Source organism: Taeniopygia guttata, chromosome Z (genome assembly GCF_048771995.1).
Source record: "Taeniopygia guttata chromosome Z, bTaeGut7.mat, whole genome shotgun sequence".
NCBI lineage: Eukaryota > Metazoa > Chordata > Aves > Passeriformes > Estrildidae > Taeniopygia > Taeniopygia guttata.
Window position 1 is genome coordinate 20,217,390 of NC_133063.1, and position 18,846 is coordinate 20,236,235.

The window sequence follows — 18,846 nt, forward strand, 5'->3', positions numbered from 1 at the left end:
TTCTGAGAGAAACTCCAGGACAAAAGCACCACTTCTGAAAACCCTGCTATCCAGTATTTCTTTCTCTTTCACATTCATTTATTTATTGGCCACCCTCAGATCCTTTTCTAGGACTAGAAGAGTGGGCATGATAGCTTATGCCAATTCAGTTCCTTTGGCTTGTGACACTGAAACATGCATAATACCATTGACTGATACACGGGGTTTTTTTTCAGGGGGAGATCTGGAAGATCTCAGCCACCAGCTTCCTACACTGAAGTACAACACAGTTGATCTACCTCATTAAAAAAAATGCTCACTTATGTTTCATTTATTTGACTAACTAATATTCCATCTGGCATAACCTAAAAATATACATTTAAGAGAGTCAAAACATATCCACAACTTTAGCTGTAGTTTTCATCTTAACATCTCATATAGAGATGATACAGGACAATTTGGATTTCTTTATGGCATCATTACTGACCAATGAAAAACCCAATCAGACTTCAAAGACAACAATATAAAAGACTTTCAGTATTGATTTGCCTCTTTCATTTTATGTTAAAAATTTTCCATTATTCCTCACTAAAAAAGGAAATTTACATAATAAAATTACGATAAATATAGTACTGTAGAGATCAGAGCTGTAGTCACCTAATCTTTGTAGGAAAAAGGCTTTGCAATTCAGAACAATATGTGTTACAGAATTTTTTCTTAACTTCAGATCTTAACAGCTCAAAATAAGTTCTGAGAGTAACACTGAATGCTTGTGCATTCCATCATCATCATCAGTGAATGTACACAAATTTAACCTTTTGTGTACAGCCATGGAAGACATCCAGCGAGTGGACCACCACAGCTATACAGATTGAACTTTGAGTGAAAGACCATTAGAAGTACCTCTCAGGGGAAAAAGAAATCACATCTCCCCACAAACTGAATGGATTCTTTTCATATATAAGTTACAGAAATAATACATCTAATCTGAAAGAGATATTTCTATACAGCAGTTTTTCACAGTCTCTTAAATACTAGTAACAGTATAGACTTGGGAGACTATTTTCCATAATTAACAGAAATGTTAAAGAAATTGCTTAAAGGTTTCCCACTTTTGTCACACTTTTCTTTCCCCTACATAATTTTTTGGTGAATTTCCTTATCAAGTTGTTCAGTATCACATTCACTCAGAAAAGTTAGATATAGAAGCATCAGTCTGAAAAATTAACCTGTATATAGTTAAACAACATCATCCTTCACAACACAAGAACCTCACTATGCCATCTGAATAAAAATATAAAGCTTTCTTGATTATTTATACTTTTACTGTACAACACCTAACAGATCTCGTCAGAGCAGTCGGGGTATGTTCAGAAACTAAAAATATTAATTGATGAAAAATAAAGAGGCAATATAAAAAGATAAAATCATAGCCCACAGAGACAAAACTGAACATCACTTTATGCAGCAGAACTTGTAGCCCTGTTTAAAACAAGCATTTTTATAACATAATATACAAAGTCCCTCCAGAACAGCAATCTATACATCCAAACCAAAAATATCAGCTTGTTTTTACCTGATCATCAAGAACTGTTAAATTATAAATCAATACTGATGTCCCAGGGGCAAATGTGATATTTCCCCTGGCTGGACTTAAGTCTTCTTCAGCTGAGTTTGGTCCATCTTCTATCTGCAAAGAAAAATTTTTTATGATAAGAAATATATAGAGAATGCATAAAAATCCAGTACAATAGTCAATATATATTGTGTGAAATGCATATGAAACTGCTATTTATTCACTCCCGATCATATACACACACATTCAGTTGTGAAAATCTACTCTTTTTCTAAATCAGAGTAAGCATTCTGAAGAAGTTATGTATTGCCAGAGAAAGAGGAGGAAAACTACTTCCATACCGGCCTTTTGAGAACTCTTTGGTATCTACTGATGCATAACTGATGCTTTTAAATAATAAAAAGGGTAGTCCTTCTCTTTTAATTTAACTAGCATTTTCTAATCAGTTCCAAGACAAGATAATAGCAATTACTCATTTTGTGACTTTTCTATCTTGATGTGATACTAAGGAAATTACATTTAATACTAAAATCTAAAATTAGTAAGACCCATATTAGGGCTTTGTTTTAGAAAATAATGTAATTTTTTTTCAACACATGCATATAAATTACATTTTGAGATTAACCAGATAAATTAGATAGCAAAATTTATTGGATTTAAAACAAACACATCTGCAATAAATAACATAAAGAATCACTAAACATTATCTATAGATGCTATATTTATCACTCAAGAACATCCACTACAAATCTTTTGAGATTTTGGCCCATCTAGATTAAATCTTTGCTGACAACTGATAAAGGAATTTTGATATGAAAAAGAATTACCTGTAATTTTAAAGAATGCAATAGAATCAGAACCAGACTAAAAAAAAAAAAAATAGCCCCCTCTCGCAATAAAGGCAATAAGTATATCCCATTCACATGATGTATATGAGTATTGGCCTAAATATTTAAATAATGATTTTGAAAGGTTGAAATGTCTGGGAATTCAAACTGCCATCTTATAGATATAGAAATTCACTAAATATTGAGCTCTACATTTACATTTTTGAAGGTGGCAAAATCACTTTCAGAAGAGTCAGAGGTTTATAAACTTTGAAAAAATATACAGGACATTTCTTGCACACTCAATAGACATTGTTTGCTAATAATACCAACAAATACCACTTCGAATATCTTCCAAGACAGAGATTACTCATTTTTAAAAATAGATTAGTTTTTCCTAAATTAAGAAGTTAGATAATTGCAATATTTTCCAATTGAAAGGTAGTATCTTCCCATTTTATGAAACAGATATAACAAATGTAGACATAGCTATTTAGTCCTTTCACTTTAATAAACACTTTGATACTTTATGATTATGGCCTTGCAGCTTCATCTAATAGTCAAATGCATGAAGCTTTTTTGATTAACTCACCTCAAAACTTACAACGACTGTCCCGTAGGTTCCTCTCTCCCTGATTAGAGTGAGAGGCACAAATTCATTTCTGCCCCTAGGCTCATTCACTGTGATTAAGGCAGACTAATGAGAAAGAAAAGGGACAGGCAATCAGATCGAATATCACAGCAGATGGAAGAAATTGTTACCATAGAAATACTAAACTCCCACAGACAAGTTAATCCAATCTGCAAAGCAGTCTGCTGATGGCACACATTTCCTAGCAACCAATTAGTTCAGCTGATAGAAAGCTTGTAAGGTTTGAGATTAAAAAATTATCATAATGTATGTAGAGTGGGGTTTTTTTGGGTTTGGTTTTGAGGTTTTTTGTTGTTGTTGTTGTTTTTTGTAAATGAGCATAGTTATATTACACTAAGCACTGGCATATGAGCACTAGTCATATTTACAGGAGTTTCTAACTCTATTAAAAATAGGTTTTCTTCATTAAAATCTCATTGTTAGATAACTAGACAATGGACTCTGTCTATTAAACTGTTATAGCTGAGAGATTTCAAAGACTTACAACACTTCAGGGAGCAGCATGGTTTAATATTATGGTAATAAAAATTTTTCATATTGGATTTTTTTCAGGGAAGTCTTCTAAACAGTTTATTGCCACAATGCCAGCAATAAAGCAGAGTTTCTCTTTCTGTTAACACAAACTGTATTGTTGCAAATATACCACTAGAGTCACACCACTCTTATCCCTAGAAGGTATTATATTATGCATAGATCATGATACTGCCCTTACAGCTTTAGAGTTAAATATAAAATTGCTCACTTAAGATGGGAAAAAGGTATATATTCTTAAAATTTCCAAACACCTCTTTAACTTTCCTATGGCATTACTTCCTCATTTCTTCCATAATATATTGAGGGACAGTGGGACTGAACAATTTCTAAAAGCTTTATATTTAGATAAGCAATATAGATTCATCCAAGTTTGAGGATTTCAGGCAACATTTCAACATCTAAAATCATACAGAAATATTAAAACTGTATAAACATATTAATTATTTACATATGTATGAATTATCTCTAGAGATGTTTGCAGAGATTTAACTGCAATCTGTTTTCACGGGATTTGGGTGAATAACTGACCAGCATCTTTGACAATTTCATCTTTATGTTTACTAAAATGTTCTGAAATATACCACATAAAAAGTCATACCATGTTAAAAGAAATTATTCCAAAGGCATTGTCATTTGATAAGATTGTTACAGTGACAGATTTGGGAGCACCAAGCCTTATCCTTGCAGATGGTTTCTAAAATTAAAATCAAAATAAAATGTTAAGTATGGAAACAGAAAAAAAAAGGCATTTTGATTTTACTGTCTCTTAAGAGTTAATATTGGCTTACAAAAAGTGTATGTCTTTTTTATTTCATATCGCAATGAAAATTGTTTAAAGAAATAGAATGCACTAAGGTCATTCCTAATTAATGTGGAAATAAACTCTAAACAGTCAACAATAAAGTGTTTGAAACTTTGCAAATTATTAACAATAGTTAAACAATTAATAACGGCATATCAATAGGAAACCATACATGAAGCATCGAATAGTGCCAGGAATTGCAAAGTTGTACTTTTTTCCCAAACATTGTATAAAACTGAAAGTCTGAAGCTATTACAGTGGGATACCAGCTAAAGGATTTACTGGGATAGCAAGTATAAGAAGCAAGTCTTTATAGCATTGTAAAATTGACATTTTTAAAAATCAAAGTAAGAAGGAAGGGAAAATATGCATTTTTATAGTCACTGTAAACATCCCCATAGATGTGTAATATTGGCAATAAAATAGAAAATTTATTTTTATTGAATTTACATCTTGTTTAGTCATGAACTGTTAGCAAAATATATTAATGTGAACCCCTGTCTTGTAGTATAACTCCTGTGAGACAGAACAATGTGATGAAATTTGGTAAATATTTATAAAATTGTTTGGGTTTAGATAAGTCACATTTAACCTTTACTTCTGGAGGACTCAAAGTCATCCTCTTTTTCTGCTACTTCCACCCTCTCCTCCATGCACATTCTAGGCAGGAAAACAGGACTGGCTGAGTCTTCACAATCTAACTATTCTGGGCTCCGGTACACCTTCCAATGTCCACAGCTGAATGCAATGCCTGCTCAAGTGTCAGGTGCAGCAACATGACACAGAGACATGCACAGAAATGCAAACTTTCTGAAGGGCAATAAGCATCATCCTGCTTGGATTCAAGATTTCAGCTCTTACCTATTACTGTTTACAAGCAGTAAGTCTACAGTGTAATCTATGAAATACCATTCACCTATATTAGATTATCCACTGTTTTCTGTGGAATAGATACATTGAAAAATTGAGACTTACCAGTAGTGTCAAGTGAAATGTGAATGTTTCATCAGCCTCTGGAAGATCATCATCACAGACAGATATATACACTGTTCGGTTTGTTTCTGTATCGGGTATAAATGCAGCTGCATATGTGTCAAAAAAGTCTCCTGTGTTTTCTCCATCAATCTGCAATAAACACACAACCAAATGCCACATCCTTCTTCCTTCAATATGCTGTATATCACCATTCTAGACTCATTTGAAAAGATTTCATACCCTCTTTGCTGCACATAAGTCCGCCCACTGCACATAATTCTTTCCCCTGCTGTCATATAGTTAATTTCTGGAAAGAAGGTACATAGATACCAACCCATTTTATTCATGCTGAGTAAACAGGTAAAAAAAAAAAGAAACGATAAAATAAACAGAACACTTTCTTCAAAACTATTTATGACTTCCTTCCCTGCAATTTGGTATCTTTTGCATAATGTACCATATGAAAAGGTTTTTTATTGGAAAAGTTATGCCTGTACAGGAAGCACAGATCTGTATAGCTCATAATACTCTACATGAATTAAACTTACATTAGGATGTAACTGCCCTCTGCCTTCCATTCTAACTACTGGAAGGAGCCTAGGCACTCAACCTTGATTAATAATTTGATCACAAAAGTTGGCAAGATTAAGTCTTCTAAAAAGAACTTCCCTCCTTTCATCTCAGTCAACATAAGAAAAGTCCCCTTATTCTACTGTAAGTGAGGTGATTAGAGGAGAGATTACAAAGGCAGTCATGTAAAAACAGCAAAGGGTCTAGACTAAGCTTACAGCTGGGCACTGAGACTAAATGGAGAGAAACCACTGAATCAGCATACCTGCTACACCTTTAGAAGCTAAAGGCTTGAAAGAACCATTGTGAAAAAACTATTCCTCCTCTCAGAAGAGTGAAATTAGAAGTTCAGATAAGAGGAAACAAAGGGGGTTTTGTGGCTCTCACTTGTCTCTCTTATCAGTCACACTCACAACTCTCCATGTTTCTGAGTCCCAAAAAGTTCTTTAAAAAGTTATGCACAGTTACTGAGAATATAAGTGCCATGGTTTCTTACCGACACAATTGCTGTGATGTTAGCAGGCTTCCCTGTCCTTTCAATTACAAGACGTATAACAGTTGTACTTGTTTCATTGACTACAAATTCTGTTTGTCCACTGAACTTCACTTCTGTTTCTCCAGATGTGAAATGAATGAGTAATGCTAAAAGCAAATAAACTAATAAAGAAGCAGAGGGCATCCCTATAGAAAAAAGATATTAAAAATAAATTGTAAATCTAAAATACACAAAGCATTTGTGGTTGACCTTACCAATCCAGCTCACCCTTCTCAACTCATTACATACCATGATCATATTGTGTCAGAATGAGATAAAAACATGCAGAGATCTCCACTACAATCAAGTCATGTAATCTAAATATCATGTGTATCTATTTCTACTCTTATAATTTTCATTTAGTGATTTACTAGACAGTACTTATAAATTTCTTCCAGTGGCAGAATAAGGAGCTTCTTTTAAGAAAAGTTTTTTAAATTACCACAACTGGTTTAGTTTTGAGTCAACAATAATTAGTTTCAAGGTTTACAGTTCAATTTCCACTTTCTTTGCTGTCTACATTGTCTTTAAAAACACACAAAAAATACAGGAAGGTTGAAGGGTTGGATACTTGCAGTCATCTCACAGATCATTTTCTGTCATTAAATATTCAATATTTCACCATGAAATATCCTTACACATTTGAATATGTACTTGAGTCTTATCCCATGCTCCTTTCATGTGTTCCTGTCGCAGAGAACAACTGTGCTATTTGGCCACTGCAACCTTTATACAGGAAGACTTAGATTTTTATTTGTTTCTTCACAACATCTAGTGTTTTCTGTTAGGAAATGCAAACTTAAAATCAAGGTTTTCTTTTACATTCTCCATTTCTCTTACATCAGAGTTCAGTTTTGTGATGTAAAATACAATTTTAAGTCCCAGTGAAGTCATCAGGTGTTGATACTGTTAAAGCAAAAACTTTTAAAAGAGTCTGGCACAACAAATTTCAAATGGTTGCATTGTTCTGCAGAGGCTTACATTGCACAGTGCTGACCAGAACTGAGAATGTGTATGCTGGATAGGGTAGATTGCTGTCATAAGGATCTTAGAGGTTTTGGATGAAAATGAGAGAACAAAGTTGTGTTCTAAACATCAAAATGCATTACAATATCAAACTTTAAATGAATTAGCTCCCTTGTCAAGCTTCTTTTAAACTGTAATCACTACTTTACCATATTAGTTCCTAAAATTTCTGTACAAAAGGTAAAAGCAGTATTTGTATGTATTAAATGTAAATGTATTAAAACACATTTTTGTAAAATGTGTGTCAAATTTGAGTCAGAATTGAGGTCCAGCACATACTCTGAATGATTTATGTTTGCAGTAAGAATGAAGAGAGAATAAGATAGCCTTCAGACCACTTTAACTAATGCAGCTTCAGAAAGACTTCCAAGTCTTTGATTCCTCTTTCAACAAATTATGTCTGGGCAAAGATAAATTATATGTTGTGAGGATTTGAAATAAACTGCTTTCAGACAAGCTAAAGAAAAAAAAGTTCCACAGACATGGCTTATTAACTATGTACAAACTGGAAGTACAGTCAAGAAAACGATCAATGTTTTCCAAAGAATCTACAAGCAAAGACTGGTGGATTGACAAAGTTAGTTGACTTTAATTACCTGCAACAATAAAGTCATCTAGACCTGTTGAACATCACAGAGGGAACAGCCAAACAAACAAAAAAATAAAGTAAATGCAAAAAATCAGGACTAACTATTTTCTCTATAAAAACAGCTATTCTTTTCACCACCCACTTTTCACACCCACCACCTGAACAATGTCTGATTATCTCTGAAAAAAATGTCACACAGTAATGATTTTGCTGCATAGCTTCATACTACTCTAAATTTCTATTACCAGGAACACAGTTCTTCAAGATATCTATGGCTCTTACTGGGAATTCAGTGCGTAATAGACTGATAGAGACAATGCTCGATTCTTATGTATCTATCCATTAAGTAATTCTAGTGCAGCAAAAACTTACAGTGGAAAGCAAAGGTAAAATATATACACCTAAGACCCCTGAAATTTAAAATTATCAGCTATTCCAAGGTTTCATTCGCTAGATTTACGTGGAAGTGTTCTGAAAAAGCAAACAAATAAACAGAAAAAACCTTCAAGTGGGAAAGAAAAGAGTTGTCTAACTTGTGTAAACTCTCAGACAATTACACTCTACATCATTGATACTAAGCTAAAGAATTTGTTGACCTTTTAGCTTCAGCTGTTACCTTTGCCAATACCTTCCCACAGTACATGCTTCTAGTAAATAATACTGAAAACATGATCCTTGAGGGCAAGATTACGAAGTTTAGAATTACCTGAATTCTATTACTTCTACTAGAGAGCATTATAAAACTATAGGATTACTCCTGTGGAACAAGAGAAGTTTCACAATCATACCATCAATTATTCAGCTGGTGTATATCCTTCCTGGTTACGTTATTTGTACTAAGACTTCTGCACAGCCTGCCAGAAGTAGTTTTTACTCTATTTATATAAACTACACTTTTAAAATTGTGATTTGTTTTTAAATTTATATGATGCAATATAATGAAAATGCCATACATCAAGACTACAAGAATGCAGAACAAATTTATTCAGATTGTTGAAGATATATTATAGGTCCCAGTATTCTTCTTAATTAAAAATGAACTCACTTTGTACACTAAATTCCTACATTAATTTATTTGGGAATACAATTTGGTTTTTATTAACTATATTGCATAAAGTTCAGCAGAAACCTTTGCAAGATCATGGATTACAAGAGGACCCTTTCATACTTCCCTCATCTCATTAAACCACTCTAATCTGTAACTTGTTTTTTAAATTAAGCTGAAACTCTAGTCCTTGTTCACTGCTAAATTTTGGTAAACCATGCATTTGGTGACCAAGTACTCCCCTCTGTTTCAGCTAACTACTATTTAGTTCATTTCCCTTCATCCAGGATATTGACATATTCTAGTTAAATTAGTTTAATGAGCTAAAGTCATTGTAATGTTTTTATAACAACTACAAGCAATAGAGCATCACACATCTTTACAGTATGTACAATGGATTAACTATTTTGTTGTCGTGTTCTGACTTAAGCCATTTCAAATAATCATGCGCAATACCAGTGGTAGTTTAAAGCAATGCTATGTACTAAGGCCTAGATGATGTTTCTAAGTGACTTTTAATAAAAATTTCTGGCATCAAAACCAAATCATACCTTTCAAATAATAACCTAGACATGTTAATAGTATTAAAGGATTTTAAAAGTAAAACATCCCATTCTTCAACTATATAATTTTTAAAAAGTAAAGAAATCTAACTCAGAATTCTGAGTCAAGATCCCTAATTTACACTTTCTTTTAGTATGCATTTTTGCACTTTTTGAAGCAAATTTGTATTTTCCACCAAAATATGGAATATCAGTGTAGAATCAAACAAATCATATACTGATTCCACACATACTATCACAATTTATATAAGGAATACCATTTCAATCTGTCATCCAGTTGAAGCCAAGATAGGCTTATGAAACTCATGAATCATCAGGATTAGCTTGCTATTCCTAGTCAGTTTCTGGAACAAATTTCAGATGAAGACTTTAGGGTTTACAAAGAATGAATGGTCTTTTCATCAGATTTTTACACCAGCTTCTGTGCTTAATAAATTAAACCCTTAAGAATGAAAATAGTTCCTCGCTGTTATCTTTGAAGTGAGGGAATCTATAGTCCAATGAAACATGGAGACATCATGAAGGGAAATTAAAGGGCTGCTCCAGATTAAAAATCTGAAATGAAATAAATATAAAATGCTGGACATTTTGCTAAATGGGAATTGATAAAATACAGAGAGTTCACAAACAAAGTAGCAGATGGAACAAGGGATTAAGTATTCTTTACCTCTGAGTTCATCACTGCTGCTCACAGGAGAAGCAAGGAGCTGAAGAAGCACCATTCCCACCCAGCAGCTACAACCTGATTTACCACTTGCCCATCATTTAACAACTCACTGTGTATTTCTAAAGCCCACAGACTCAGAGGAGCAAGAGTAAGTCCAATTTTTACTGCCTGTCCCTGTCTACTCGCCATGATTACAAATACCCAGACCAGCCGAACATTAAAATCTGGTATGCCCAGTACTTTGCATCAAGTACATCATTACAGGTATCAGTGGTTGCCAGAGAGAAGTCTATTCACAATGGAGATGTTAGCACCATCTTTGGCTGAATACAATGGAAGACAGATACATATGCTCTTTCATACATAAAATGGCAATATTCTCTGTAGTACACAGGAACAGCATAGAGCAAGAAGTTTCACAAGGTCATTGCCACTGCTGCACATGTTATAGAAACATTTTGAAACCCTGCATATTTACAGCATTATTTTTATTTTAGGCATTCTCAGAACCTTTCAACATTTACAAGAGTATTGGAGAACAACCTGTGAAAGCAACAGGGATTATCAAAACTTTGATTTACTAAACTTCTCCTTTTTATGTTGTCAAGGCTCCAACCTGAAGAAGAAATATTTTATTTTAGACTTGTTTATTCCTTGCCTCAAAGTTCCCAAAATTCACACATATGAAAAAACAGGACACAAAAAAACCCAGCATATGGACAGAAGACATTACCCAAGCCTGCTCTGCTGGTTGTTTTCTTTCTTTGGTTTGGGCTTTTTGTTTAGATGTGGGAATGGTAAACTTTATGTAACCTGAACATCTTCATATGATAATTCTTGTTCATTCACTCTCCCTCTCTTAGAAAAGGCATGCATCCTTCAAAATAAACATCCTAAGTAAGAAAGTATGCTTAACTTGACTGCCACTATATTTATATTTACTAGTCAGGAAGGTACACCTATCATCACAGCCAGGAACCAATACATAAAGCAGCAAAGGTGAGGCCAAGACAGAGGCATAAGGAGAAATCCAAATCATCCCACCCTGTTATTAGAGGTCACTCAGAGTTAAAAAATGTAGAAGCCCAGAGTACCCCTTGCAAGGTTTCTGGCAGTTCTTTTTCATTTTCTCAGAAAAATCTGTGTGGATCTTAACTGTTCTTAATTTTTATGATCTAAAACATATAATCATCACTGAAGAACCAAATGCTATCTCTTATTCCCAGTAATACTAGAAATTTTCTGAGGTAACCACTTGCTCTAATTCTGAGCAGGGAACAAATGGCAAGACTCTCATGCAGTTTAGAATCCAGTACTTTCAGCAGCAAGAACAGGAAACAGAAATTTTCTACAAAATTTGCAGCTACCTTATAATTTTCAAGTCAAACAGAGAACCAGGAAATAATTTTGACTAGCTGTAAAATCTGCATAATTTATCCAGATTACCTCCACTGCAACAAATTGGAGCTATTAAGGTTACTTTAAATTTAGAAGAGAGATCAGTCTGATGTAAATAAACTTTGTCTGAAATCTGCTATTAACAATGTTAAGAAATACACCAGTAAAGATCTGAATTTGCTTAATGTTAAAGCACAATGACTTTAGCTGCATAACTTTTAATTTATCTCATGCAATTGACAAGAATCTATTCAAATATTGGTCTAACTACATATTGTGAAAAGCAAGACATTGTTTTTGAACATTCCTATGTACTGTGTAAGTTTAAGTAAAAGGTAAATATATCATTTTCAGCTCCACACTGGAAAACATATTCCACCCATATAGTTCTAATGAACACAGTAAACATCTTTCACAGAGAGAAATTAATTTACCAGGTATTCCAGAACCCGGGCTACCTTTTTACCAAGGTATTTTGTACCAAGTGACTGTAACTTATACACTGTAAACACTTATACCCTCTCTCAAACTGATTTTTGCGCCAAAAAGCAAGGGGATTTAAAAAACCCAATAAACCAACAACCAACAACCAAACTAAATCAAAAACAAGCAAGCCTCCCATTAAGATGCCTAGCACTCTCAACGCACACTTGTAGAAATAACTGCATGATTGAGCATGCCACAGGATCAGACTCCTAATGCATACGGAACTGGAAATCCAGCTGATGAAGGTCTGCTGGCTTCACTACAAATCAGCCATTTATTATACTTCAATAGAGATCCTGAACTACACAATAATTTCTGTTTGTATCTCAACTCTGGAGGTTTCTTGCACATCCTCCACACTCTGACATAATAAATGTTGAGAACGTATGTTGGCAGCAGAGGACAAAACTATCACAGTTTCAAATACCTAGTATCTGCTGTGAATGAAGTTCCATGGCCTGAATGAATAACATATATCAGAAAAAGAAATCATGGGTTTCTGCAGTACAGTGGTTATTTTTTTCACATTTAAAACTAAAAATAGAAACAGTGCTTTATACTTAATTTTATTGCAAGAAAAAACACCAAAACTTTAGGGTACATAATAGTAAAATTAAACCTTATGCTGAGGATAAGATGGCATTGTTTCAGGTACACTGACAGCATAGCTGCTATCCACAATGTGTTCTTACAATTTAATACATATATATGAGCCAAACAGAATTTGTAATGTGTTCCCTAATTATTACAATAATTGAATCAGCAAGACTTTCTTGAGTTAAAAAAGCATATTATTTAATACAAGAATTTAAGGCATATATAAAACAAGCCTCTTTTCTACAGTAAAATGTATTAACTTTTCATTAGATTGCAACAAATTATGTTGACTTAATTAAAGAAAATGTGTGTTACAAAGTGCCCCAAAGTAAAAACACATTTGTGTAATTTGTAAAGAAATCTATACTGTGGTTTAGTCTCTTAAATCTGGGCAATCTGTTTTTAGATAAAATACATAGTAAAGTACTTATTTCTCAGAGAAGAGAACTCCTTAAGCAAAATTTGTTTGGATCCAAAGCCTTCTTACACTACCTTTATCATGTATTCTGCTTTGCCTGGCTTTCTAAACCTTTTAACCCATGTCACAATTTATTAATCACTATTTAATAATTAGAATAATTCCCTTATTAACTGGGTATTTATTTTCATTCTTCTAAGGCACCCTGCAATCCAAGACACGGAAACCTCTTTGTTGATTAGTTATTTAAGACCAGCAACAATAACTATGCTGGAAAGAAAGGTGCTTTGAGAGGATTACACAAAGCTAGTTCTCAACAGCACCAAGGCAAAAGCAGCAAATTACAAACCCACATACTTCATTGCATGTAACCAAATTGGCTGGTTGAAATGCTAATTGCCTTTCAGCAAAGCTAAAGGCAGACAGAGGACCCTGAGCTTCAGAGAATGACAAGCATTTCTTACCCCACTTCTGCACCATTGTCTTGCTGAGAATTTTTCAAAATCTATTCATAATGGTAGCTCTTTTCCTAACCTTTAAAAATGTGGGAAATTTCTAAAGCTCTTACCAGTACCTCAGATCTGTTGGCATGCCAAATCCATAACAGATGGCTGAATTAAGGCCATGTTAAATCCCTAATGAAGTAAAGCTTGAAACAATTCAGAGCAGTAACATATTGGACCAGTCCAGGACAAGTGACTGAGAAGTTTCTTTGGCCATCAGAAAATGAGAGTCATAACTGTTTTCTAATTAATGAGTTTATACAAGATTAGATAAACAAAAATATCATGGCACAGGACAAATATATATTGCTTTTACATTCTAGAGAAAATTCTGTCCAGATTTAAAAAATCCACAAACACAAAAGCTCTGTTGTTTAATTTAGCCAGATAAATTTAATCTATCAAATATGACTGTTTCAGTAAATACCAGTGTACTTACCTTAACTGCAACCTTGGTTTGGATTTACAAATTATTTCAGTACAAGAAACTACAATAACTTTAGTTTTATAGGAAATACTCATAAGCCAATCTACTGAGCATTTAAAATTTTTTTTTCATTTTTTCATATTTCAGAACTTATAGTTTAAAAATTCTATCTGAAAACGGCCTCCAGTTGTCATACATAGAGTAAGTTAGATTTTCAAAGAGTTTATTTACACAAGTATTTCCCAGTGATATTATCCACTGAGAAAGTGATTCGAGCAAGTGAGAGTTTGCAGAAATTTGCAAAAACATTTATGATTTAGTATTCTTTTCCCTGAATAAAATTAAGAAAAGCATTTAGACACTGAATATGCTGATTTCTAGAGAGTAAGAGAACTGTTATATTCATGTGTATATAACAGGTTTTGTATATATTTATATACATATAATATATATATGTATGTTATATACAGTTATAGATGTATATTGGCTATACTGTAACTGGCCAGTGTTGTAGAGCTGAAATGCAAGCACAATTTCTATATAGCTGATCAAGAAGATTACACATGTAAAAAATTATATATGTGATCACATGTTTAGAAGGTCAATAGTACATGAGCAAATAATTTCAGCATATTTTTTTATTTACTATTGCCTACCTGTTTTTGTTTTCTCGGTGAACAACTAAATTGACCTGATACCAGGAACACCTTGGAAGAGGTTGGTATTATTTAGAAATAAATTTTAGCTAAATTCCATCAGATACCCTATCTCAAATAATAAGAAGAGTCATACATAAATTTAACTGTTCCAATGCTTTCCAAAACACCTGGGACTAAAACACTCCTGATGTATGAGACAAATTTCAAATTTCCCTTTCTTCAAAGTAGATGCAAGAACATACTTATCCAACTTTTCAATTAAACATTCTAAAATTAAAGTTCTGTTAAGCTTATAGACTACTTTTAAAACCATGCCTATTAAATATCCCCTCATTGTTACCATTTCATAGTCCTGAACAGCAATGGTAGCTGTGTAACAATGCCAAAGGTGACTTATAGACCATAAATATTTTTCTCACTAATTGTTATAAATCATTGCTGCCCAATGAATGAGATCCTCTGTAGTAGTACTCTTCTTTTGTGTTACACAACAAAAGGAATATGTTTTCATAGCTTTCCCAATACTTTGATTTCAGGCATCACATTTGTATTCTAATTAAAATATTCATGTAAGCATTTGTAGATTTAAGCACTCTATATTTTTAATGGAATTCCAAAGCAAATAAAAACATATTGAAGACAATAAGCTTAAATAACAAAATTTCATGGGTAGTAGAGATTTTAATATAGGCTATGATTTAGACCCAACTCTGAAAACTTCTTTCAAATAATGCTTACAACAATTTCTCAGGGAAGAATTGCACAGTAGGCTAGCACCAACAATTTGAAACTCATCCAGCATTGTTTTTCAGCCTTAAAAATACTGATAGCACAAATAAACTGCCTAGCAGTAGTCTTCACAAAAACAGATAACATTTTTCCTACCAATTTTCATGTGTCCAGGACACAGACCACACTAACAATCTAATAAGCATGTGCTCCCATTATCAGTTTTAATTAATTTTCTCAGATGTAAATTTAGTAAACATCATTGATTTCTTAATCTGAAGTTATTAAAACACAAAAGTGTATTAAAAAACTGCTAAATCACAAAACTGTGCTTTAGGAATCTATAAAAACATGAATACCAGTAACAACCACAAATTAGAAATTGTATACCCTTGAAATATTGCTCTAATATTATCAAATATTTACCAATTTCAATTCTAAGCCTATTATGCCACAAATTATTTGATTTCCTCAGGAATTTTGTTCTTTTCACTCTTTCCACACAGAAACCCTGAAATCTGTTTAGTAGGAGAAGCTTGTTCTAGGCTTAAGGGACAGATAAACCAAATATATCACATTCTACCTTCAGTTCTTAAACTGTCATCATGGCAGAGTCACAAAATACTTAATACTTAACTGAAAGATCTGTTCTAGAAAACAAGTATAAATTACTATCAAGAAAAAAACAAACAAACAAAAAACAAACAAACAAAAAAAAACCACTTTTGGCTTCTATATAATGAATAGAATTTTTTAAAATCACATGTTATTTCACTATCTGCACTATAAAGTGACAACAGACTCATTAAAAAACAATGACTGATTTTTGGCAAGCAGTTCCATATACATTTGATCTTTACTTTTATCTGGGTTAGCAAGAGTGAATTATGCAATGGTTTACATAGAATCAACACATCAAAAGCAAGAAGCAAAAGCAGTATTTGTAACCACTTACATGTCATATTGTAAGTATTAATGTTTAAAAATCATTTTTTATTAGACAATGATTTGAAAAATTCATACTTACTTTCAACTCACTCTCCTTTAAAATACACAGTGCGTAGGCAGCTCCTCCCCTTCTATTTTCACGTAATTTAAACGGCTAATGTTTTATTCTTTTTTGAGAGTCAAAAATTGTTGGCTTCAGACTGAGCTGCATCCTGATAGCATCCCCTGAGAACAGAATTTTCCATTGGAAAGACTATTGTCTCCACCTGCCCGGCTTTGCAGAGCAAAAAGAGAAGCTGCTGGAACAACAGAAACCTTAGCAGACTGTCACCCTGCAACAGGGTGGATGAGCGACGGGCTCAGCGTCTGCCGCTGCTAAACCCCGTCCCTGTCGCAACAGGTGCTGCCTGCAGAACATCGAGCTGGACAGGGAGCATCTCTGCAGCTGATACAGGATGCTTCCAAAGCATCAGAGAGGGGGACAATAAACGTACCTGGACCCTGGGACCTGAACATCCGCGTCTTCTGGACTCCGCCAGCCGCCTCCACACGCCCTGTCATTCACGTATTATGCATTCTTGTCTCCTACTCCTCCCTCTGCTCTGCGCAGCGCCCACCGCTCTCCTCCCTCTCCTAACTGCTGCTGCCTTCCCACTGCTGTGGAGATAAAAGGGGGTGGGATGGAAGAAGACAATTTTTTTTCAAAGCCCAGCAATTGTAGCTGCACTGCCGTAGTTGAGATAGAGCCAACCCCTCCCGCCAGCCCCTGAGTCGGTCTGCCACTCAGTCTGGGCTGTACTGTTGTATTACTCTGTGCTACGGAACTGACAGGCTTTATTATTGGATTATGACAGATTTTGGATTCAAGTTCTCATGCAGCTAAAGCTACTCAGTGCTCAGGATAGAGAAACAATTCTCTGTTAGAGAAACAATTTCCAATCCTAGAGGAAGCATTTCAGACTCACTCCAGCTAATACCAGATTCATATGTAATGGTCACAACCATCCTAAGCAAATCCTGAGCCACAAGACAGAAACAAAGGCAACACTCAGACCTTGTCAGTGTTGGCCCCCAAACTCACAATAGCAAATAAGTATCAAAATTCCTTTTTATCCAGTAAAGGAGAGAAGGAATGAATAGAGCACAGAGGTATCTGAGCAAAACCAAGACAAAATCTAGTATACTCTCTGCTTACTGTGGTCATTAGCCTAGTCACTACATCAATCTGTACTGAGTTATGATAATTTGGGAATAATATAAACATACATGGAAAGGCAAAGAAGATGCTAAAGAATGGTGAAAGGTTAGAAAAGCTTAGTAAAAGCCATTTTACTAAAAACATTTTGCTTATAAAAACTTCTGGTTTAAAGTAGAAGCATTCCATCTAACAAGCCATCCAGCTTAGTGTAGACTCATAGCAGGATAGGATGAACTGCCTCTAAGAGGCGGTTATTTCCCTCCTCTGACAAAATAGGGCTCCAGATAGTTACCTCAGACTACTACCTAGCATTGTTAGGTAAGATGAATCTCTCTATTTACTCTGTATACAGCTACAGAGAAAATCAATGTTGATAAATAAAAATTTGCAGTATGATAAAGGCATGGACAATCTTATATGCATATGGAAAAGTAGACATCAATAATTAGAACAAACTCCAGCTCTTAAGAGTTGAAGAAATATTGGGATGATTCACCAAACCTTATAAAAATTCTCTTTTTTAAAAAAACTCAAGTGTATTTTTTTCTTCTAAACAACTATGCTGTACATGTAAAAGGAATTCAGGTTGCTCTCTTTGATAATCTGTTTTATACTCTTAATCACGTCTTGCACTAGTTCACCTTGGTTTCTATCTGACCATATGCATACTCCTAATGTACCAGCACCAAAAAAATACTGCCAAAGAAAAAAAAAAAAAAAGAAAAAAACAAAAGGCAAGAATTCCTTCAAAAGCCGATATTACTAGTGCAGAATTTTCCACCAGGCAGAACTTAATGCACGAACATGAGAGATAAGCACCATGTTTTTCAACACCATACTGTTATTATATTTTAGCTTTAAAATCTGGATACCATATTGTTTTTTCTCTCAGGATCTACTGGCCAAAAGGATAGTAGAAGTATAAGATTATTTTCATCTTTTATTCTACAATGTTGTTGCAGTTTATATAACTTACCTTATGTTTTCTGTTTCTCATCCAGTTTCTGTACAAAGCTTGCCTCCCTCCAGCTATCAGAGGGGCTGCCTTAGCAGTCATTAGTTCTCAATTACAGAAGGCCTGAGCATATTAAACATTGCTAATTGCTGAGCTAGAAAACTAAGGATGAATGACAACTCGGGCTT

At 34.0% G+C, this 18,846-nt stretch overlaps 1 protein-coding gene across 9 annotated transcripts in view; it reads right to left on the reverse strand.

The window, feature by feature from the left end:
* ADGRV1 (adhesion G protein-coupled receptor V1) overlaps positions 1 to 17,563 on the reverse strand; it is a 253,862-nt gene extending 236,299 nt beyond the window's left edge. For 4 of the 9 annotated variants that reach the window (XM_072922272.1, XM_030258698.4, XM_030258702.4 and 1 more), the window contains exons 1-6: positions 17,000 to 17,301; positions 6,412 to 6,596; positions 5,346 to 5,495; positions 4,167 to 4,262; positions 2,975 to 3,079; positions 1,556 to 1,669 (exon numbers count right to left, since the gene is read on the reverse strand). In XM_072922272.1, the coding sequence (XP_072778373.1) occupies positions 1,556 to 1,669; positions 2,975 to 3,079; positions 4,167 to 4,262; positions 5,346 to 5,495; positions 6,412 to 6,596; positions 17,000 to 17,066 (717 nt within the window). In that variant the 5' untranslated portion in view covers positions 17,067 to 17,301. Of the gene's footprint in view, positions 1 to 1,555; positions 1,670 to 2,974; positions 3,080 to 4,166; positions 4,263 to 5,345; positions 5,496 to 6,411; positions 6,597 to 16,584; positions 16,731 to 16,999 lie in introns of all 9 variants that reach the window. The other 5 variants (XM_030258703.4, XR_012052990.1, XR_012052991.1 and 2 more) reach the window with 5 other exon arrangements.
* Positions 17,564 to 18,846: the final 1,283 nt, after the last annotated feature.